Genomic DNA, 24578 nt, shown 5'->3' with positions numbered 1-24578 from the left:
TATAAATGGAAAATAAATTTTCCAGTCTCTCTTATCTAAAATAACCAGGGTATTGGTTTTCTTTTCAGTAACATTTTCTCTACGATATAAAACCCTTTGCAAGCGAATCAATTCTGACTCATAATGACCCTATAAGACAGAGTAGGACTGCCCCATAGGGTTTCCAAAGCTGTAATCTTTATGGCCACCACATGTCTGTCAGTTTGTCATACTGTGGTGGCTTGAGTGTTGCTGCAATGCTGGAAGCTATGCCACTGGTATTTCAAATATCAGCAGGGTCACCCATGGTGGGCAGTTTCAGTGTCGCTTCCAGACTAAGACAGACTTGGAAGAAGGATTTGGCAGTTTATTTCTGAAAAGCTGGCCTGTGAAAACCTTATGAATAGCAGTGGAGCATTGTCTGATATAGTGCCTGAAGAAGAGTCCTTCAGGTTGCGAGCCACTCAAAATATGACTGGGGAAGGGTTGCCACCTCAGAATAGAGTCAGCCTTCGTGATGTGGATACAGTAAACCTTTCAGGACCTTCATTTGCTGATGTGGTGTGATCAAAATGAGAAGAAACAGATGTAAACATCCATTAATAATTGAAATGTGGGATGTACAAAGTATGAATCTAGGGAAACTGGAAGCTGTCAGAAATGAAATGGAATGCATAAACATCAAAATCCGAGGCATTAGTGAGCTGAAACGGTCTGGTATCAGCCATTTTGAATCAGACTATCATATGGTCTATTGTGCCAGAAATGACAAATTGAAGAGGAATGGCATCACATTCATCATCAAAAAGAGCATTTCAAGATCTTTCCTGAAGTACAGGATAGGATAATATTCATACACCTACAAGGAAGACCAGTTAATATGACTATTATTCAAATTTGTGCACCAACTACTAATGCCAAAGATGAGGAAATTGAAGGTTTTTACCAACTTCTGCAGTCTGAAATTGATCAAACATGCAATTAAGATGCACTGATAATTACTCATGATTGGAGTTGCAAGTTGGAAACAAAGAAAAAGGATCAATAGTTGGAAAATACACCCTTGATAGTAGAAATGATGCCAGAGATTACATGATAGAATTTTGCAAGATCAACATCTTCTTCATTGCAAACACCTTTCTTCAATAGCATAAATGGTGACTATACACAAGGACCTCATTGAACGTAGAACACAAGAATCAACTCAGTTACATCTGCGGAAAGATACAACGGGAAAACTCAATATCATTAGTCAGAACAAGGCCAGAGGCCAACTGCAGAACAGGCCATCAATATTGCTGATAGGCAAGTTCAAGTTGAAGCTGAAGAAAATTGAAACAAGCCTGCAAGAGCCAAAATACAATCGTGAATGTAAGTATCCCACCTGTATTTGGAAACCATTTCAAGAATAGATTTCACACATTGAACACTAATGACCAAAGTCCAGAGGAGTTATGGGATGACATCAAGGACATCATACATGAAGAAAGCAAAGGGTCATTAAAAAGACAGGAAAGAAAGAAAAGACCAAAATGAATGTCAGAATAGACTCTGAAACTTGCTTTTGAATGTAGAGTAGCTAAAGCTAATGGAAGAAATGATGAAGTAAAAGAACTGAACAGAAGATTTCAAAGGGGAGCTCAAGAAGATAAAGTATTATAATGAAATGTGCAAAGACCTGGAGTTAGAAAACCAAAAGGGAAGAACGTGCTTGGCATTTTTCAGACTGAAAGAACTGAAGAAATAATTCAAGCCTCAAGGTGCAAATTTGAAAGATTCTATGGGGAAAATATCGAACAATGCAAGAAGTATCAAAAGAAGATGGAAGGAATACACAGAGACACTGTACCATAAAGAATTGGTTGGCAGTCAACCATTTCAGAAGGCAGCATATGATCAGGAACCAATGGTAATGAATGAATAAGTCCAAGATGCACTGAAGACATTGGCAAAAAACAAGATTCCAGGAATTGACCAAACACCAATTGAGATGTTTCAACAGACAAATGTAGCTAAGGAAGTGCTCAATCATCTATGCCAAGAAATTTGGAAGACAACTACCTGGCCAACCAACAGGGAGAGACCCATATTTGTACCCATTCCAGAAAAAGGTGATCCAACAAAATGTGTAAATTATTCAACAATACCATTAACACACACAAGTAAAATTTTGCTGAAGATCATTCAAAAGAGGTTGCAGAAGTACATGGACAAGGAACTGCCATAAATTCAGGCTGGATTCAGAAGAGGATGTGGAACCAGGGATATCATTACTGATGTCAGATGGATCCTGGTTGAAATCAGAGAATACCAGAAGGATGTTTACCTGTGTTTTCTTGACTGTGGAAAGGCATTTGACCATGTGGATCATAACTAATTACGGATAACATCGTGAAGAATAGGAATTCCAAAACAATTGTATTCATGAGAAACCTGTACATAGACCAAGAGGCAGTAGTTGGAACAGAGCAAGGAGACACTGAGCGGTTTAAAATCAGGAAAGGTGTACGTCAGGGTTGTATCCTTTCACCATACTTATTCAATCTGTACGCTGGGCAAATAATCCAAGAAGCTGTACTACATGAAGAAGAATTCAGCATCAGGATTGGAGCAAGACTCATTAACAACCCTTGATATGCAGATGACACAACCTTGCTTGCTGAAAGTAAAGAGGACTTGAAGCACTTACTGATGACTATCAAAGGCTACAGTCTTCAGTACGGATTACACCTCAACATAAAGAAGACAAAAATGTTCACAACTGGACCAATAGGTAACATCATAATAAACAGAAAATATTAAAGCTGTCAAGGATTTCACTTTACTTGGCTCCACAATCAATGCCCATGGAAGCAACATTCAAAGTATTGCATTGGGCAAATCTGCTGCAAAAGACCTCTTTAAAGTGTTAAAAAAGCAAAGATGTCACTTTGAGGACTAAGGTGCACTTGACACAAGCCATGATACTTTCGGTCACCTCATATTTATGCAAAAGCTGAACAATGAGTAAGAAAGACCAAAGAAGAACTGATACATTTGAATTATGGTATTGGTGAAGAATACTGAATATACCATGGACTGCCAGAAGAATGAACAAATCTGTCTTGGGAGAAGTACAGCCAGAGTGCTCCTCGGAAGCCAAGATGGCGAGACTTTGACTCATGTACTTTGGGCATGTTATCAAGAAGGACCAGTCCCTGGAAAAGGACATCATGCTTGCTAAGTTAGAGGGTCAGTGAAAAAGAGGAAGATCTTCACTGAGATGGATTGACACAGTGGCTGCAACAATGGGCTGAAGCATAACAATGATTGTGAGGATGGCACAGGACTGGGCAGTGTTTTGTCCTGGTGTATATAGGGTCATTGTAAATAGGAACTGACTCGATGGCACCTAACAATGACAACAGTCTTTATGGAAGCAAATGTAACATCTTTCTCCCACAGAGGAGCAGCAGGTGAGTTCAAACTCCCTACCTTTTCATTAGTAGCTAAGGACTTAACCACTGTGCCACCAGGGCTCCTTCTTTCTGTATATTATCTAAACACACATACACACACACACACATGCACAAATATATTCATAAATAGTGTGCATGTGAATGCATGCATACAATTTTAGTTAGAAAATATCTTAGTTCCAAAAAAAAATTTTAATTCCAAAAAACTATTACTTCTTCTATATCTTTCATTCTTTAATGATTTATCATAAATATCTTTCTATATCTGCGTTCATTTTTAGTGTTTATTTAATGTCTCTTATTAATAGATAGGAGTCCCTGGGTGGTACAGTCAGTGCACTTGACTGCTAACCAAAAGGTTGGAGGTTTGAATTCACTCAGAGGTATCTAGGAAGAAAGGCCTGGCAATCTACTTCAGAAAAATCAGACTTTGAAAACCCTACAGAGCACAGTTCTACTCTGACACACATGGAGTCTCCAGCTGTTGGGATCGACTCTACAGCAACTCTTTTTATTTTTTTTCCTAGTGGATGCCTTAATTTCATATTTAGATGCCTTCTGAAAATTGTAATATCAAATTTTGTCAACTTAAAGTTTAGTGTTGGAACTGGAACCGACATTACGAGAAGAGAATAAGCATGCCAGGCATTGAAAGAGATGTTTTGGGGCAAGCAGAGACTTGAGGCAACCTAATTCTCCATCATTTAGGCTCCCAATTCTCCTCAAATTCATGGATGCCTAGAAGTTAGCTGTGTTTTCTTCACGGCCCTTCAGAAAGCCAGGCAGAGAGTGTATCAATATGAGATATTTCTCAACCTTAAAGTTGTTTCATAGGTCAAACATTTTTATAATTACACTTTTCCTTTGCTTCAAAATCATGAACATCTGTATTTTTTTAAATAATTTTTTATTGTGCTTTAAGTGAAAGTTTACAAATCAAGTCAGTCTCTCACATAAAAACTTATATACACCTTACTACATACTCCCATTTACTCTTCCCCTAATGAGTCAGCCTGCTCCCTCCTTCCAGTCTCTCCATTCATGACCATTTTGCCAGTTTCTAACCCCCTCTTACCCTGTCATCTCCACTCCAGACAAGAGATGCCAACATAGTCTCAAGTGTCCACCTGATGCAAGTAACTCACTCCTCATCAGCATCTCTCTCCAACCCATTGTCCGGTCCAATCCATGTCTGACCAGTTGGCTTCGGGAATGGTTCCTATCCTGGGCCAATAGAAGGTTTGGGGACCCTGACCACCGGGATTCTTCTAGTCTTAGACCATTGAATCTGGTCTTTTTATGAGAATCTGGGGTCTGTATCCCCCTATTCTACTTCTTCGGGGGTTCTCTGTTGTGCTGTCAGGGCAGTCATTGGTTGTGGCCGGGCACCATCTAGTTCTTCTGATCTCAGGATGGTGTAGTCTGTAGTTCATGTAGCCCTTTCTGTATCTTGGGCTCATAATTACCTTGTGACCTTGGTGTTCTTCATTCTCCTTTGATCCAGGTGGGTTGAGACTCATTGATGCATCTTCGATGGCCGCCTGCTAGCATTTAAGACCCGAGACACCACACTTCAAAGTGGGATTCAGAATGTTTTCTTAATAAAATTTATTTTGCCAATTGACTTAGATGTCCCTTGAAGCCATAGTCCCCAAACCCTGCCCCTGCTCTGCTGACCTTCGAAGCATTCAGTTTATTCAGGAAACTTCTTTGCTTTCGCTCCAGTCCAGTTGTGCTGACCTCCCCTGTATTGAGTGTTGTCCTTCCTTTCACCTAAAGTAGTTATCTAATCAGTAAATAACCCTCTCCCACTCTCCCTCCCTCCCCCCGCTCATAACCACAAAAGAATGTGTTCTTCTCAGTTTATAAGTATTTCTCAAGATCTTATAATAGTGGACTTATACAATATTTGTCCTTTTGCATCTGACTAATTTCACTCAGCCTAATGCCTCCCAGGTTCATCCGTGTTATAAAATGTTTCACAGATTCATCACTGTTCTTTATTCATGCGTAGTATTCCACTGTGTGAATATACTATAATTTATCCATTCATCTGTTGATGGACACCTTGGTAGTTTCCAGCTTTTTGCTACTGTAAACAGTGCTGCAAGAAACATGGGTGTGCATATATCTGTTCATGTAAAGGCTCTTATTTCTCTAGGATATATTCTGAGGAGTGGGATTTCTCGGTAATATGGTAGTTCTATTTCTAGCTTTTTAAGGAAATGCCAGATCGATTTCCAAAGTGGTTGTACCATTTTACATTCCCACCAGCAGTGTATAAGTGTTCCAACCTCTGCACAACCTCTCCAACATTTATTATTTTGTGTTTTTTGGATTAATGCCAGCCTTGTTGGAGTGAGATGGAATCTCATCGTAGTTTTAATCTGCATTTCTCTAATGGCTAATAATCGAGAGCATTCCCTCATGTATCTGTTAGCTGCCTGAATATCTTCTTTAGTGAAGTGCCTGTTCATATCCTTTGCCCAATTTTTAATTGGGTTGTTTGTCTTTTTGTGGTTGAGTTTTAGCAGAATCGTGTAGATCTTAGAGATCAGGCGCTGGACGGAGATGTCATAGCTGAAAATTTTTTCCCAATCTGTAGGTGGTCTTTTTACTTTTTTGGTGAAGTCTTTAGATGAGCATAGGTGTTTGATTTTTAGGAGCTCCCAGTTATCGGGTTTCTCTTCGTCACTTTTAGTAATGCTTTATATTCTGTTTATGCCTTATATTAGGGCTCCTTTTAACTTTGTCCCTATTTTTTCTTCCATGATCTTTATCGTTTTAGTCTTTATGTTTAGGTCTTTGATCCACTTGGAGTTAGTTTTTGTGCATGGTGTGAGGTATGGGTCCTGTTTCATTTTTTTTGCAGATGGATATCCAGTTATGCCAGCACCATTTGTTAAAAAGAATATCTCTTCCCCAATTAATTGACCCTGGGCCTTTGTCAAATATCAGCTGCTCATATGTGGTTGGATTTATATCTGGGTTCTCAATTTTCTTCCATTGGTCTATGTGTCTGTTGTTTTACCAGTACCAGGCTGTTTTGACTACTGTGGCTGTATAATATGCTCTAAAATCAGGTAAAGGGAGGCCTCCCACATTGTTCTTCTTTTTCAGTAATGGTTTACTTATCTGGGGCTTCTTTCCCTTCCATATGAAGTTGGTGATTTGTTTCTCCATCACATTAAAAAATGTCATTGGAATTTGGATCAGAAGTGCATTGTGTATATAGATGGCTTTTGGTAGAATAGACATTTTTACTATAAGTCTTCCTATCCGTGAACAAGGTATGTTCTTCCACTTATGTAGGTCCCTTTTAGTTTCTTGTAGTAGTGACTTGTAGTTCTCTTTGTATAGGTCTTTTACATCTTTGGTAAGATTTATTCCTAAGTATTTTATCTTCTTGGGGCCTGCTGTGAATGGTATTGATTTGGTGATTTCCTCTTTGGTGTTCTTTTTGTTGATGTAGGGGAATCCAACTGATTTTTGTATGTTTATCTTGTAACCTGAAACTCTGCTGAACTCTTCTATTAGTTTCAGTAGTTTTCTTGAGGATTCCTTAGGGTTTTGTGTGTATAAGATCATGTCATCTGCAAATAGAGATAATTTTACTTTTTCCCTGCCAATCCAGATGCTCTTTATTTCTTTGTCTAGCCTAATTGCTCTGGCTAGGACCTCCAACATAATGTTGAATAAGAGCGGTGATAAAGGGCATCCTTGTCTGGTTCCCGTTCTCAAGAGAAATGCTTTCAGGCTCTTTCCATTTAGAGTGATGTTGGCTGTTGGCTTTGTATAAATTCCCTTTATTATGTTCAGGAATTTTCCTTCTATTCCCATTTTGCTGAGAGTTTTTATCGTGAACGGGTGTTGGACTTTGTCAAAAGCCTTTTCTGCATCAATTGATAAGATCATGTGGTTTTTGTCTTTTGTTTTACTTATATGGTGAATTACATTAATCTTTTTTCTAATACTGAACCAACCTTGCATACCTGGTATAAATCCCACTTAGTCATGGTGGATTATTTTTTTGATATGTTGTTGAATTCTATTGGCTAGAATTTTGTTGAGGATTTTTGCATCTATGTTCATGAGGGATATAGGTCTGTAATTTTCTTTTTTTGTGATGTCTTTACCTGGTTTTGGTGTCAGGGATATGCTGGCTTCATAGAATGAGTTAGGAAGTATTCCATCCTTTTCTATGCTTTGAAATACCTTTAGTAGTAATGGTGTTAACTCTTCTCTGAAAGCTTGGTAGAACTCTACAGTGAAGTCGTCCTGGCCAGGGCTTTTTTTTTGTTGGGAGTTTTTTGATTACCTTTTCAATCTCTTTTTTTGTTATGGGTCTGTTTAGTTGTCCTACTTCTGATGTGTTAGTTTAGGTAGGTACTGTGTTTCTAGGAATTCATCCATTTCTTCTAGGTTTTCAGATTTGTTAGAGCACAATTTTCATAGTAATCTGATATGATTCTTTTAATTTCAGTTGGGTCTGTTGTGATATGGCCCATCTCATTTCCTATTTGGGTTACTTGTTTCCTTTCCTGTATTTCTTTAGTCTGTCTGGCCAATGGTTTTTCAATTTTTTCAAAGAACCAACTTTTAGCTTTGTTAATTCTTTCAATTGTTTTTCTGTTCTTTAATTGATTTAATTCTGCTCTAATTTTTTTTATTTGTTTTCTTCTGGCACCTGTGGGTTTCTTTTGTTGCTCGCTTTCTATTTGTTCAAGTTGTAGGAACAGTCCTCTGATTTTGGCTCTTTCTTCTTTATGCATGTGTACATTTATCAATATAAATTGACCTCTGAGCACTGCTTTCACTGTGTGCCAGAGGTTTTGATAGGAAGTGTTTTCAGTTTCATTGCATCCTGTGAATTTCTTTAATCCCTCCTTAATGTCTTCTATAACCCAGTCTTTTTTAGCAGGGTATTTTTATTGTTCAGTTTCCAAGTATTTGATTTCTTTTCCCTGATTTTTCTGCTATTGATTTCTACTTTTATGGCCTTGTGGTATGAGAAGATGCTTTGTAATATTTCAATGTTTTGGATTCTGCAAAGGTTTGTTTTATGACCTAATATATGATCTATTTTAGAGAATATTCCATGTGCAGTAGAAAAAAAAGTATACTTTGCAGCTGTTGAGTGGAGTGTTCTGTATAAGTCTATGAGGTCAAGTTGGGTGATTGTAGCAATTAGATCTTCTGTGTTTCTATTGAGCTTCTTACTGGAACTCCTATCCTTTGCCCAAAGTGGTGTGTTGAAGTCTCCTACTATAATTGTAGAGGTGTCTGTCACACTTTTCAATTCTGTTAAAGTTAGTTTTATGTATCTTGCAGCCCTGTCATTGTGTGCATCAATATTTAATATGGTTATATCTTCCTGGTAAATTGTCCCTTTAATCATTACGTAGTGTCCTTCTTTATCCTTTGTGGTGTATTTAACTTTAAAGTCTATTTTGTCAGAAATTAATATTGCTACTCCTGCTCTTTTTTGCTTGTTGTTTGCTTGATGTATTTTTTTCCATCCTTTGAGTTTTAGTTTGTTTGTGTCTCTAAGTCTAAGGTGTGTCTCTTGTAGGCAGCATGTAGACGGATCGTGTTTTTTTATCCAGTCTAAGAATCTTTGTCTCTTTATTGGTGCATTTAGTCCATTTACATTCAGCGTAATTATAGATGAGTTTAGTGCTGTCATTTTGATGCCTTTTTTGTGTGTGTTGTTTAGAGTTTCATTTTTCCACTTACTTTTTTTGTGCTGAGACTTCTTTCTTTGTAAATTGTGTATTCCCCATTTTCATAGTAGTTGAATTTATTTTAGCTGAGTCGTCATGTTTTTCTTGGTTTTTATTTTGATGTATGGAATTGTTAGACCTCTTTGTGGTTACCTTAATATTTACCCCTATTTTTCTAAGTTAAAACCTAGCTTATATCGTCCTATATCGCCATGTTTTCCTCTCTATATGGAAGATCTATGCCTCCTGTATTTAGTCCCTCTTTTTTGATTATTGTAATCTTTTAGATAATGACTTCAATGATTCCCTGTTTTGAGCATTTTTTTCTTTTTTAAATTAATCTTATTTTGTTTTTGCGATTTCCCTATTTGAGTTGATATCAGGATGTTCTGTTCTGTGACCTTGTGTTGTGTTGGTATCCGATATTATTGATTTTCTGACCAAAGAATTTCCTTTAGTAATTCTTGTAGCTTTGGTTTGGCTTTTGCAAATTCTCTAAGCTTGTGTTTATCTGTAAATGTTTTAATTTCACCTTCATATTTGAGAGGGAGTTTTGCTGGATATATGATTCTTGGCTGGCAGTTTTTCACCTTCAGTCCTCTATGTATGTCATCCTATTGCCTTATTGCCTGCACGGTTTCTGCCTAGTAGCCTGAACTTATTCTTATTGATTATCCTTTGTAGGTGACTTATCTTTTATCCCTGGCTACTTTTAAAATTTTCTCTTTATTTTTGGTTTTGGCAAGTTTGATGATAGTATGCCTTGGTGATTTTCTTTTTGGATCAATCCTGTATGGGGTTCGATGAGCATCTTGTATAAATATCCTTTTATCTTTCACAATGCTGGGGAAGTTTTCTGCTAACAGATCTTTAACTATTCTCTCTGTATTTTCTGTTATCCCTCCCTGTTCTGCAACTCCAATCGCATGGAAGTTATTCTTCTTGATAGAGTCCCACATGATTCTTAGGGTTTCTTCATTTTTTTAATTCTTTTATCTGATTTTTCTTCAACTTTATTCGTGTCCATTGCCTTATCCTCCAACTCCCCCACTCTGCATTCCAATTCCTTGATTCTGCTCCTCTGACTTCCTATTGAGTTGTCCAATTCTGTAATTTTACTGTTAATCTTTTGGATTTCTGAATGCTGTCTCTCTATGGATTCTTGAAGCTTATTAATTTTTCCAGTATGTTCTTGAGTAATCTTTTTGATTTCTTCAACTGCTTTATCAGTGTGTTCCTTGGCCCTTTCCGTAGATTGCCTTATTTCATTTCTGAGGTCATCCTTGATGTCTTGAAGCATTCTGTATGTTAGTTTTTTATATTCTGCATCTGGCAATTCCAGAATTGTATCTTCATTTGGGAAAGATTTTGATTCTTTAATCTGGGGATTTGTAGAAGCAATCATGGTCTGCTTCTTTGTGATTTGATATTGACTGTTGTCTCTGAGCCATCTATAAGATATTGTAATGATTTATTTTATATTTGCTCACTGAGTCTTATCTTCTTTTTTTGTTTTGTTTGAATATACCCAGATAGGCTACTAGATTGCACTGTCTTGATTGTTGTAGCCTTTGAATCACTTATGTCCTATTACCAGCTGGTTTGAGCTGTTACTGGATATATAAGCCTAAGAGTCCATTCACTATTCTTGAATAGAATCAGCTTAGGTGTCCTGATTTTGGGTCACCAAGTGTATGGTGTAGGCTGTCACGTATTAACTTAGAGGAGTAGTGGTGATAGTTGTATGCACCAGATTCCAGTAGCAGCAGGGGATCATACTCCGAGGAGGGCAGGATGCTGACAGCCTTTCCCCATGTGCCAGTGAGGTAGATGTGTCTCTATTCCTAGAGCACTTTGGTGGGTGGGCTCTGCAGCTGTACCTTAGGTACCCAATGTTTGTACCTCTAAATATTGGTAGGCATCACTATCCTCAGGCCCCTTTAGCAGGTGGCTAGGCGGTTTGGGTGGAGCTTCAGCCCTCAGTTTCCCTCTGTAGATCAGTGAGGGCTCTGTTTAATAGGTAGAGAGGTATCAGACCTCCAAAACTTGTCTTTCCACTGGTCTCTGCTAAAACAATTACAGTCAGATCTCTATCAGAAGTGCCTTTGCATTATAATAGCCTCCTTGTTCCCTATAGGGATGAAAGCCAAAGACTGTGGATCTCATATGCTTGGCTGGAACTGGTTCTGTAGTTTTATTCCATTTTAGGGAAGTCAGGGAAGGATTTTCCCCCCGGGTTGTTAATTGCTGCTTCTCTCAGGCCAGGAGAATGGGTTAGGAAAAAAAAGAAACCGTGCAGAGCACTTCACTCCCTGGCCCTGGAAATTACAATGTTAATGAAGGCACCTGGGGCAGGGAGGGGAGGGATCAGATAGATAGGAGAGAGTAGCGTGTGGCAATATAGACCAAGTTACTTATCTTGCTTGGTGATGACTGTTTTATCTGAGATTCCAGACGGGTGTGTAGCCTGTGTGAGCTGGCTGGGTCAAGATTGCCCCTGAGGGTCAGGCCTGTGTCCTGTGCTTGAACCATCTCAGGAAGCTGTGATCAGCTTCTCTGCTCCTAGTCCAAAGCCCAGCACCAAGGTTTTCTGGCTGGGATGCTGCACTCCAGGCTCCAAAACCAGTTGCTGCTTCCCCGTGATTTCTCCTTCTCCTGTCAGCTGCATCATTGTGCAGCCTGCATGCACTGGCTGGGTTTCCGCCGAGGCTAATTCAGGAGGCTAGGGCTGTGTCCCGTGCTTGTGTCATCTCAGGAAGCCATGCTCTGCTCCTCTGCACGTAGTCCAAAGCCCGGCGCCAAGGTTTTCTGACTGGGATGCCGGCTCCAGGCTCCGAAAACAGTTGCTGCTTCCCCGTGGTTGCTCGTTCTCTTGTCAGCCGTGTCAGTGTGTAGCCTGCTTGTGCTGGCTGAGTCTCTACTGAGGTTACTCCAGGGGGTTAGGGGTTAGGGCTGCATCCTGTGCTTGCACCATCTCAGTAAGCCACTATTAGCCCTACCACTCTGACACCAGGGGACTGCAAGGGCTCAAGGCTGTGGCGTGGGATGCCAGTTTCAGACGCGGTTGCTGATTCAGGGAGCAGCTTTTCGCTCCCCTGTCACTCAGGTCAACTCCTTAGTTCTGTGCTTGATGGTCAGGGTTTGTAGATTGTCATGTATGTGATTGATTCACTTATTTTTCCGAGTCCTTGCTGCAAGAGGGATCCGCGGTAGCTTCTACCTTGTCAGCCATCTTGGCCCCGCCTCTCCATCTGTATTTTTTTAACGGCATTTTTTAACTAACCTCACTCACAACAACATCTGGTTGAAATCCGCAGTACTTGAAGGAGAGTCCATGTAGTAGAATCTTAGTTTTGAACTTTGATATTGTTTCTTTATGACTGAAAGTAAAAGTGACACATTTAAAAGTCCCCAAAGTATTTCTGAATAAAATAAACCCATTTCAAACATATGCTGCCTTCTTGCTTATTGTAGCAAAAAGTATTTTATGAGCAAGGATCAATAGCTTAATAGCCTTGCATTAATGATATTGTTTTGTATGTTTTTATTGCATTGTAAGGATATATAGAAGGTATAGTTTTCTAAGACTAAACCCATTGCTGTTGAGTGGATTCCTACTCATAGTGACCCTATAGGACAGAGTAGAAATGCCCCATAGGATTTCCAAGGAACAGCTAGTGGATTCGAGCTGCTGACGGACTAAGAAGATAATATTTCCAAATTATTTATTATCTGCAATATTTATGATAAAAATATTGTGAGAATAATTTAGAGATATTTTGAGTCCCTGAGTGGTGCAAATGGTTACACGCTCAACTACTAGCTGAAAGGCTGGCAGATTGAACCTACTCAGAGACATCTTTGAAGACGGACCTGGTGATCTGCTTCTGAAAGGTCACAGCCAAGAAAACCCTATGGAGCAGTTTTACTCTGCACACAGGGGGTTGCCATGAGTCAGAACTAACATCAACTAACAACAACAACGAAGGGCTATTATATAAATTTTATATGTTTACTTTCCATTTTTTTTTTTACAGAAAACTAGTTTATTTTTGTTATTTGATGATAACTTTACCCTGTATATTTTTTGTTTCCTAATTAACCAGGAAAATTTTCCCGCCAGCAATGCTGAAAGACTGCAAGACCTGAAGTCAACTGTTGACTTGTTAACAAGTATCACCTTTTTTAGGATGAAGGTATCTCATTTTATTTCTGTTCCTACCTTAATGAGACACAGAACACACTTATCCCCTGGTCAATTCTTATTTGATCCTCCTTTTGATGACTACTATTCAACCCCAGTGATTAAGTCATGCTCGCCTAGCCTGGTTTGAAGAAGGGATTATCCTAGCCACTTAGGGTATTTTAATACATTTGGCTCAAATTTAGTTTTAAATTAAATATATCTAAACAAACCTCTCTATAAATCTAAGTGGGCATGGCTCTTAAAAAAAAAAAAAAAAACCCTGAAAAATGTTAAATGGAAATGAGTTCACTTATTATTTTAGCTTAACTCAGGCATATTACTGACTTTTCATCTCCAGAGAGCAGCTGACTCTTTTAAGATTACCCGATTCTCCTGAATATCCTAACCATGTTATTCTTCCTGGTATGTAACCTTCCCAGTTGTAGCCATTTCCATTGCCATCCCTGACAGTGTCTACCTGGGAATATATTTGATCACTTAATCCATTACTGTAATTGGCTATTACCTACCAAACTATCCAGGCATTTCTTTTTAGATAGATCTATCTCCTCTGCTTTTATATCAAGTTCTCTGCAGTCATCATCTTGGCTAGTAGATTAGCTCAGGTAACTGTTCAGGTGAAGTACTTCCTAAAATTGCTTGTCAGGCTATGGATTGTGACTTTTTCTCTTTAAGGGTATTATGCTGTTTAGTCATAAAATTCCTGGACAGAAAAGAAAAAAATTAGAAAATTTTTTTTCTTTACTGTTGTCCATGAGTTTTTTTTCACTAGAGGCATTGAAAATAGTATTTTATGATATGAGAGGCAGAAAACAAACCCCCACTATATATCAAGTATCATTCAGTTCAATTAAAATCCATTTGGTTTAAAATTAGGGATAAATTGGGTGACTAGGATAAATAGAATGAAAAATAGGTTTTATTTTCAGTGTCAGTTCTGATGGAGGAGCAGTAGCTGCTGGTGCAATGTGTAGACAGTGATGTTGAGGACTCAGTCCAGGCTCAGTGGGAGGGTTTACTTGCCTGACAGACCACGTCTGCCATAGACACGGAGGGGTGAGGAAATGGCAGCGAGGGGTGGGAATGCCAACCTATGTGCTATGCAATTGCCACTGCTCAGCAGCAAGCTTTGCAGTGTTGAGAAAACACAATCTCCTTGAGCTTTTAGTTCTACCTCCTCCATCCTCATTTCGAGCTGATGACCTTGCTTCCTATTTCATTGAAGAAATGGAAGCAGAGCAGAGAGTACCCTAACTCCCACCACACACTCCTGCTATTCACCTCGTCTGGCTGCTTAGCTGTGTCTGTGTCCAGGTACTGTCCCTTGTCTTGTATTACTGTTGATGAACTGTCTTCTTAGAAAGGGCCGTCTGGTCCACCTGTGCAATTGACCCCATCTCCTCTTGCATACAGAAACATCAGTCCAACAATCCTCCCCTTTTTGCTGAATCATTAACTTCTCCCTCTCTCTCTTTCCCATCACCGAGCAACATTATCTTTCCAGTCTTGAAAATACTTACTGACTCCACCCTCTCCTACAGTTACTACCCCACTTCCTTTTTTTCCTTTAATAGCAAAGCTCATCAAAATAGTTGTGTGTTTTCTTCCCATTTTTCTTTACTGTCATTATCTTTTGAGTAAATTTCCCATTTCTTGTTGCCTTTTTTTCTCATTACAGGGAGTAAAACTCTTTGTTGTCATTTTTATTAGTTTAAAAAATGTGTAGTTGTGCAAACTCCATTACGGTGAAGATGCAGAGCAGATCCACAACCTCCAAAATTCTCTTGCACTGTCCCTTTGTAGTCAACGACTGCCCCACCCCATGGCAGCCCTTCTGGTTTTGCCACATAAAAGAAATTACACAGTATGAAGCCTAATGTGCTGTAGATTCATTCCTGCTGTTGTGTCCATTTCCTTTTATTGCTGAATAGTATTTCTTTGTTACGGATATACCACAGATTGTTTATCTATTCACTGTTGTTTCCAGTTTGAGGCTCTTACAAATAAAACCCCCCCAAAAAACCACAGCTATAAATATTCATATACAGGTTTTTTTTTTTTTTTTTCTTTGTAAACAAGTTTTCACTTTCTTTGGATAAGTGCCTGGCATGAGATTGCTAAGGAGCACTGGTTGCACAATGGTTAAGTGCTAGGCTGCTAACTGAAAGGTCAGGTGTTCGAATCTACCAGCTGCTCAACAGGACAAAAGACTTTGGCAGTCTGCTCCTGTAAAGATTACATCCTAGGAAATCCTATGGAGGCAGTTCTACTCAGTTACATGGGGTTGCTATGAGTTGGAATCGACTCAACGACACACAACAACAACAACAATATGAGGTTTCTGGGTCATATGGTAAATGTATATATAATTTTACGAGAAACTCTCAAAATGTGTTCCAAAGTGGTTGCACAATTTTGAACCCTCATCAGCAACATATGAAAGTTCCAGTTGCTCTACTTCTTCTCCAGTTCTTGGGTATTTTCCATGTTTTTGTTTTAATTTTTTTTTTTTAATCCATTCTAATAGAAGCACGGAAACCCTGGCGGCTTAGTGGTTAAGTGCTACGGCTGCTAACCAAAAGGTCAGCAGTTCAAATCCACCAGGCGCTCCTTGGAAACTCTATGGGGCAGTTCTACCCTCTCCTATAAGGTCACTATGAGTCGGAATCGACTCGACGGCAAAGGGTTTTTTTGGTTTAACAGGAGCACAGTTGTAATTTATTGTGGTCTTAATTTTATTTTCCTAATAACTAGTGATGTTGAGCATCTTGTGCTGATTTGCCATCTGAAAAATATCTTTTGTGGAAATTCTGTTAAAAATCTTTGCCTAGTTTTTTATTGGGTTGCTTTTTTATTGTTGAGTTTTGAGAGTTCTTTATATGTTCCAGATATATGATTTGCTAATATTATCTTTATGTCTGTGATTTGTCTTTTCATTCTCTCTCTTTTTTTAATCTTATCTTTATGTCTGTGATTTGTCTTTTCGTTCTCTTAACAGTATAAGTTTCCTTTTTAATTTCTATGAAGTCTAATTTTATTATTTTTTTCATTTATGGACAGTGCTTTTGGTATCATATCTAAGAAATCTTTGACTAAACCACGATCGCAAAGAATTTTTCCTGTACTTTCTTCTGAAAGTTTCATTTTACTTTTTATATTTAGGACTATGTTCCATTTTTTGGTATTTTTTTAATAAGGTGTATATGGATGTTCAATGCTTCCAGCATCATTTATTGAAAAATTTATTCTTTCTCCATCGAATTGCCATTACACCATTTTAAAATAAAAATCAATTGACAGTATTAGTGTAGATCTATTTCTGGGCTCTCTATACTATTCGACTGTCTATACTTTACCAATACAACGCTCTTTCGGTTACTTTAGTTTTATTATAAATCTTAAAGTGAGGCTGTGTTATTCCTCCAAGTTGTTTTTTTTTTCAGAATTGTTTAAAGGATTTTAATTTTTTTTTTTTTTAGGATTTTGATCGGGATTGCATTAAATTTATATGTCAATCTGGGAAGAATCGGCATTTTAACAATATCAAGCCTTAATTCTGGTAGAATAGTGGTTAAGAGGTATGGCTGCTAACCAAAAGGTCAACAGTTCACATCCACCAGGCACTCCTTGGAAACTCTATGGGTCAGTTCTACTCTAGGAGTCCAAATCGGCTCGACGGCAATGGGTTTGGGTTTTTTTTCCTTGTTTTAATCCACCCTTGTCTTTTGAACTGACTCCATACGTTTACCCCACCACTTCAAAAATGATCTTGTCAAAGTCACCAAAGGCTGTTGCTTTGCTAAATCTAGTGCTCAGTTATCAGTCTTTATCGTATTCAATGTTCAGCAGTAATTGACACATTTCATCACTCACTCCTTCCAGAAACCTTCTCTAGGTTTCCGGAACACCCTTCTTGCTTGTTTTTTCTCCTACCTGATTGGCTGCTTGTTTTCAGTATTCATTGCTTTGTTCTTTTTTATTTACCTGATGTCCTAGGGTTACAGTTACCCAAAATTTAGGTTGACCTCTTCTCTATCCACACTCACCCAGTCTCATTTCTTTAAATTCTCCTATAAGGTAATAATTTCCAAATTTGTATCCTTAGCCAAGACATGTCTACTGAACTCCAGACTTACTTATTGTTTATCCAAATGCCTACCTCAAACCTATACTTCTATGCCTGATGGCTATCTCCATCTTTTACTGTCCAAAACTGAGCTCCTGATCTCTCTACCACGGCCTTGTCCATCTAACCTGAGGCTACCTTCATGTAGCGGTTGCTCAGGCTGAAACCTCAAGGTCATCCTCGCTCCTCTTTTTCTCTCATACCAATCATCCAGCTGATCGGTAAATTCTAGTAGTGGTTCCTTCTAAACTTAAGCAGACTCTGATTTCATCTAACCACCTCTAGTCCTGCCCTCTTAGTGCAAGTACCTTCTCTCCTGACGGGGTTATTGCATGCTTTACATAATTGATCTTTCTGCTTTGTCTATTGCCCTTCTTAAGGCAGCATAAGCGAGTATTTTTAAAAGATGAATAAATTAGGTCTTTTTGTTTTTCTACTCAAAACTCTCCATTTCCTTCCCACCATTCTCAAAGATAAGGTCCTTAACAAGAAGAAAAAAAAACCTGTTGCCATACAGTTAATTCCGACTCATAGCAACCCTGTGAGATAGGTTAGAACTGCCCCATAGGGTTTCCAAGGAGCAGCTGGTGGATTTGAACTGCTGATCTTCTGCTTAGCAGCTAAGCTCTTAACCACTGTACCACAAGGTTCTTAAAATGCTCCAAAGTTCTTACAATGGTCTTTAATTTTTTTTTCCTTTTGTCATCCTGTTACTTCTCTGATTTCATCTGCTTGCCCTCTGTATTAATTATCTGTTACTTAAACACTTCCTATACTACTTTTCAGAAACCCTGGTGGCATAGTGCTTAAGAGCTACCACTGCTAATCAAAAGGTTGGCAATTAGAATCCACCAGGTGCTTCTTGGAAACCCTATGGGGCAGTTTTACTCTGTCCTACAGGGTCACTATGAGTTGGAATTGGCTCCACGGCAACAAGTTGGGTTGGTTTGGTTTATACAACTTTTCTGCTGTAGTTTTCTGTTCAACGCGTGTCATCATTTAATATATTTCGCATATTTAATTTTGTTTATTGTCTGTGTTATCCACTAGAATTTGAGCTCCATGAGGGAAAACATTTTTGTTTCTTTCGTTCATTGCAATAGCAGCATTGCCTAACATATAACCAAAAAAACCAAACCCATTACCATCGAGTCAATTCTGACTCATAGTGACCCTATAGGACAGGGTAGAACTGCCCCATGGGGTTTCCAAGGGGCGGCTGGTGGATTCAAACTGCTGACCTTTTTGTTAGCAGCTGAGTGTTAACTACGGTGCCACCAGGGTTCCGGCTGGCATATAGTGGCTGATAAATATTTGTTGAAAGATTGAATGGCACAAATGAATGAATTATCCTATGACTGATCACTGTGTTCCATCTGAATATTTACAACCACGATTATTTTCAAAAAAAGTTGTCATATAAGAAAACTAAAATGGATATTTACACATTTATGACATTTCTAAGGCCATGTTGCCTGAACACACACACACAAAACCAACTATAAGCATTTTTGGATATTGATTAATTTATACTGGATTAAAATGTTCTGTTTTTGAGTTTAAGAATATAATTTGTCTGCCAGGTTCTGGAGCTTCAAAGCCCTCCCAAGGCCAGCATGGTTGTGAAGGACTGTGTCCGGGCTTGCCTGGATTCTACGTACAAGTACATTTTTGACAATTGCCATGAACTCTATTCCCAACTGACAGACCCGGTAAGAGAAGACATGTGTCTTTTATTATCTCTACGTTTCTGTTTCTAATGCCTGTCTCAATGAGCTTAGAATGACAGTAAAAGAGAAGATTTGCTCATTTAATTTCGTACTAACCATAGATTTTATAATTTCCATATCTTTTTTCACATCACTTACATATCTGTGAACTAATTTACTCTTTCTAATAACTTCATGTGAGAAAGGTAGATGTAATTGCTCAAGTTTCTTCAGTTGAGGAATCCATTTCAGAAGAATTAAGGGATTTGCACAAGGTCACACAGGGGTAAGTAGCAGACTTGGAAATAGAATTTAGGATTCCAACTCCTGATCATATGTTCTTCCCTAACTAATGCTGCTTTTCTTGTTATTTTCCCTCATAAAAATGATAGTTGGGGAAATTTTTATAGAGAAGGAGAGTATAATTGTCATATGTTATTTTATTATTATGAAATATTTCACAAATATAAAAGTACAAAAAACAAATCAAGCATCCATATACTCACCACTGAGATAAGCAAATGTTAGCTTTTAGCTATATTTGCTTCTGCTTTTTATTGTTTAAGACATTAAGTGTTACACTTGAAATGGCATTTCCCCTCATACTTTTTCCAAGTTCTATTTCCCTCCCTTCCTGCTTCCCCAGAGATGAACTCTATTCTGATACCGGTAAACCTGAACATCTTTTTGTATATTCAGCTGACAACTTGAGTTTTACCTCCACTGAATTGCTTTTAATCATTTGCTGGTTTTTCTGTTGGCCTGGTTGTCTTTTTCCTAGTAATGTGTATAAAATTCTAAAATATATTCTGGATACTAAACCTTTGTTGGTTATGTGGATTTCATATATTGTTTCCCTCTTTTTAATGATGTATCTTTTTGTTGTATTGAAGATTTTTAATGCACACTACGATTTATATATTGCTATTTTATAAAACAATGTTTTTTAGTTGGCTTTTTGATGTGTATATATTCCATAGCATTTTCCTTGAAGAATTCAGTTGGTCCACTAGATATTGGCACTTGTGGAACCTCTTGGTTACTTGGGTAGAGCAGATTCTAGAAGGAAAACATTAGATGAAGGAGAGTAGGAAATCTGACTCTTTCAAGCTAGGTTTTATATAGTATTACATTTTCTTAGTGTCACTTACCTCAGCCTAATAGGAGGAAAAAAAAAAAAAAAAGTCCAAAGCTGGAGTTTTTCATTGTAAAAGCAAAGCAACATATAACCAAATAATTTTTCTTATCACCTCTGTTAGATGTGCTCCCATTTAGAAACCTGGTTGTCTGGAATTTCTAAGGATTATATTAGCCCTCACTTTTACTCTCCAATTCATGGCTTCTTAGTGGCTTCTTTTTGTCTAGTCTCTGTTCTCCTCCCACAAGGCTCTTTCACATTCTCTATAATAGTATTGTCTTTATTTTGTCTAAAAGATAAGATCCAAACTCTTTATTGTACCATATAAGTTACCCATTTATAACCTTCATGATCCCAAACTGGTTCCTTCTCATGGGGCCTGCATACTACAACTTCCATGAATAAGCCCTTATCTTTGCCACTTCCGTGTGTTTATATATCCTGATCTATATACCTAGAATGCTGTTAGCTGACTTCCTACCCATTGGGCTTCTACTCCTTCATCAAAAGCCAGCTTAAACATGACCTCCTGGTCTACTAACTCACATCCAGGAGATGAATCAAACCACAAAAGTAAAGTGAAGTAACTTATTTAGTGCCTTTCTAATACAAAGTAAGTAAAGGCTTTTTTTTTTTTTTTTCTGTAAAAGACTCTTATGGGCAGCTTCCATAAAGCACAAATATCCCTAATGAAAAACAAATGAATTGTATCACATCCAAATAAATTTAATAGAGCTAAATGTTTGCTGACTTGTCTTTCAAAAGAAAAAAAAAAGAGGAGTATTTACATAAATTACTAACAGACTAGTTTTCTTTTTTTTACATAAAATAAAGTTTTTTATATAAAATCTGAAAATTTTATATTAAAATATTGTCAGTGTGAGGAAAGTTTGGAGCTGAACTAAAATCTAAGAAAAGCAAGTGTTTCATAATCATTGTTCTCATTTAAAATTCTAAAGAAGAACCCTTTGAATCTGAATAATTTAGGAAACTAATACTCCCTAGAGCCCTTCTTGGGCTATCTGGGAAGAATGTAAAAAGATTAAGGCTCATCTTCTCTCAGCTGACTGCAACTCCATCCTCCTGGGCAATCGGATTAAGACTTTTTTCTCACACCACACATCTGACATGTCATCAAACCTTGATGAATTTACCTTCAAAATAGAATAGTTTATCTTCAAAATATATCCAGAATCTGACCACTTCTCCCCACCTTCATGATTTCACTCTGGTCCAAGCCACTATCATTTGCTCATATGGATTACTACATAACCTCCTAATAGAGTTCAGTGCTCCTACCCTCCCACTTTATGTCTATTCTCAGCAGAGGAGCCAGAGTGATCTTTTTTAAAAGTCACTTCATGTCACTCCTTTGCACAGAATGCTCTAAAAGGTCATTTCAGTCAGAGTACAATTCAAAGTCCTTACAATGGCCTATAAGACCCCACATGAACCGGCCCATGCTCTGCCTTCCATCCCCTATCCCCTACCCTTTCCCCTTTGCACATGCGACCCACACTGTGAGTGAGTGGGGAACCAGTGAAGAGTTACCTACAGGAAAGTGGCATAAACAATACTGTATCCTAAGCACTTATAACGGTGCCTGGAACATACTAAGTTCATTGCTATTCAGTTGATTCCTACTCATAGCAACCCTATAGGGTGGAGTAGAATGGCCCCATAGAGCTTCCAAGGCTGGAACATACTAGATACTCAAAACACATTTGTTAAATGAATTAAATAAATGAATCAACAATGATTTTTCTCACATAATACAATAAGAATTCAAAGATATATTTGGCCTATTTTAAACAAAAATGGAGGAAGAGACCCTTATACAGAAGACTCTCAAGATTCACCTAATGGCTATTGGATTTATACTGGGCCACATGGCTAGGTTGTGGCCTAAGAAATATGGAAGGAATTGACCCTGAAAACATTCTACAATAGCTTCAAGCTCTTTCTTTCTCTGCTGCAGTAACCTTGAGGGACACATATTCCAGGTGGCATAGTTGCCAGATGGTTAGGTGTTTAAGAAATGTCATTATTGCATTAATTCACCGTGTGGAGGTTTATTTGTTACCACAGCAAAACTTGCCCTATTTTAACTAATAGACCTTCAAATCCATTTTCCAACCTGCCAGTTAAACTATTTAAAATATATCCATATTTACGTGACTTTCCCCTTTATAACTCTCAATAATTCCCCTTTCACTCATAGAATGAAGTCCAAACATTTTTGCCATTATCTAAAGACCCTCCAAGACCTGAGCCCTGACTGTTGTTGTTGTTAGGTACCGTCGAGTCAGTTCTGACTCATAGTGACCCTATGCACAACAGAACAAAACACTGCCCAGTCCTGTGCCATCCTTACAATCGTTATGCTTGAGCCCATTGTTGCAGCCACTGTGTCAATCCACCTCCTTGAGGGTCTTCCTCTTTTCTGCTGACCCTGTACTCTGCCAAGCATGATGTCCTTCTCCAGGGACTGATACCTCCTGACAACATGTCCAAAGTATGTAAGATGCAGTCTCGCCATCCTTGCCTCTAAGGAGCATTCTGGCCGCACTTCTTCCAAGACAGATTTGTCCGTTCTTTTGGCAGTCCATGGTATATTTTACTTGGATCCACAATCAACAGCCATGGAAGCAGCAGTCAAGAAATCAAAAGACGCATTGCATCGGGCAAATCTGGTGCAAAGGACCTCCTCAAAGTGTTGAAGAGCAAAGATGTCACCCTGAAGACTAAGGTGCGCCTGACCCAAGCCGTGGTATTTTCAATCGCATCATATGCATGTGAAAGCTGGACAATGAATAAGGAAGACCGAAGAAGAATTGACGCCTTTGAATTTTGCTGTTGGCAAAGAATATTAAATATACCATGAAGCCCTGACTATCTTTCCTTATTTCAACCTTATCTCCAGTTTGTCTGGTCTTTGGTCATTAGTGTTCATTGTGTCAAATCTATTCTTGAGATGGTCTTTAAATTCAGGTGAGATATACTGGAAATCATATTTTTGCTCTTGGAGACTTACTCTAATTTTCTTCAGCGTCAACTTGAATGTACGTGTGCGCAATTGGTGGTCTGTTCATTAGTCGGCCCCTGGCCTCGTTCTGACTGATGACATTGAGCTTTTCCATTGTCTCTTTCCACATATGTAGATGATTTGATTCCTGTGTATTCCATCTGGCGAGGTCTACATGTATAGTTACCATTTATGTTGTTGAAACAAGGTATTTGCAATAAAGAAGTCATTGGTCTTGCAAAATTCTATCATACTGCATTCAGCATTGTTTCTGTCACCAAGGCCATATTTTCCAAAGGATCCTTCTTTGTTTCCAACTTTCGTGTTCTAATCACTAGTAATTATCAATGCACCTTGATTGCATGTTTGATCAATTTCAGGCTGCAGAAGTTGGTAAACATCTTCAGTTTCTTCATCTTTGGCCTTAGTGATTGGTGCATAAACTTGAATAATTATTGTACTAGCTTGTCTTCCTTGTAGGTATGTGGATATTATTACTGACAGTGTTGTTCTTCAGGATGGATTTTGAAACGTTCTTTTTGACAATGCATATGACACCATTCCTCTTCAACTTTTTATTTCTGGCATAGTAGACCATATGATTGTCCAATTCAAAATGGACAAAATACCAATAATGCCTAGGATATCGAAGTTTATTTATTCCATTTCATTTTTTATTATTTCCAATTTTCCTAGAGTCATACTTTGTACATTACATGTTCTGATTATTAATGGATGTTTGCAGCTGTTTCTTGTCAATTTTAGTCATGCCACCTCAGCAAATGAAGGTCCCAAAAGCTTTACACCATCCCTGTCGTTAAGGTCATCTCAACTTTGAGGAGACAGCTCTTCCCCAGTTGTATTTTGAGTGCCTTCCAACCTGAGGGGCTCATCCTCTGGCACTCTATCAGACAGTGTTCTGCTGCTATTCATAAGGTTTTCACTGGCTAATTCTTCTCAGAAGTAGACCTCCAGGTCCTTCTTCCTAGTCTGTCTTAGCCTGGAATCTCTACTGAAACACGTCCACCATGAGTGACCCTGCCAGTATTTGAAATACTGGTTGCATAGTTCGTAGCACCACAGGAATGCAGTACGACAAACTGACAGATAAGTGGTGGTGACCCACCATATGGAGAGAAAAAAAAGACTGGATTTTTCCTAGCACTATACACAAATATGAACTCAGGAGGATTAAAGAGCCAAATGTGAAGGA

The 24578-nt window shown here is 38.3% G+C and overlaps 1 protein-coding gene across 2 annotated transcripts in view; it reads left to right on the top strand.

Annotated features, from left to right (window-relative positions):
* The window catches only part of UNC13C (unc-13 homolog C), a 633353-nt gene that overhangs the window by 362554 nt on the left and 246221 nt on the right, over window positions 1–24578 (top strand). For both annotated transcript variants that reach the window (XM_064267528.1, XM_064267529.1), the window contains 2 exons: window positions 13267–13356; window positions 19077–19205. In XM_064267528.1, the coding sequence (XP_064123598.1) occupies window positions 13267–13356; window positions 19077–19205 (219 nt within the window). The remainder of the gene's footprint in view (window positions 1–13266; window positions 13357–19076; window positions 19206–24578) is intronic.

The sequence above is a fragment of the Loxodonta africana genome, chromosome 13, assembly GCF_030014295.1.
Source record: "Loxodonta africana isolate mLoxAfr1 chromosome 13, mLoxAfr1.hap2, whole genome shotgun sequence".
NCBI lineage: Eukaryota > Metazoa > Chordata > Mammalia > Proboscidea > Elephantidae > Loxodonta > Loxodonta africana.
Note: the sequence above shows the minus strand (reverse complement) of the source record. Positions and strands in the feature narration are given on the sequence as shown.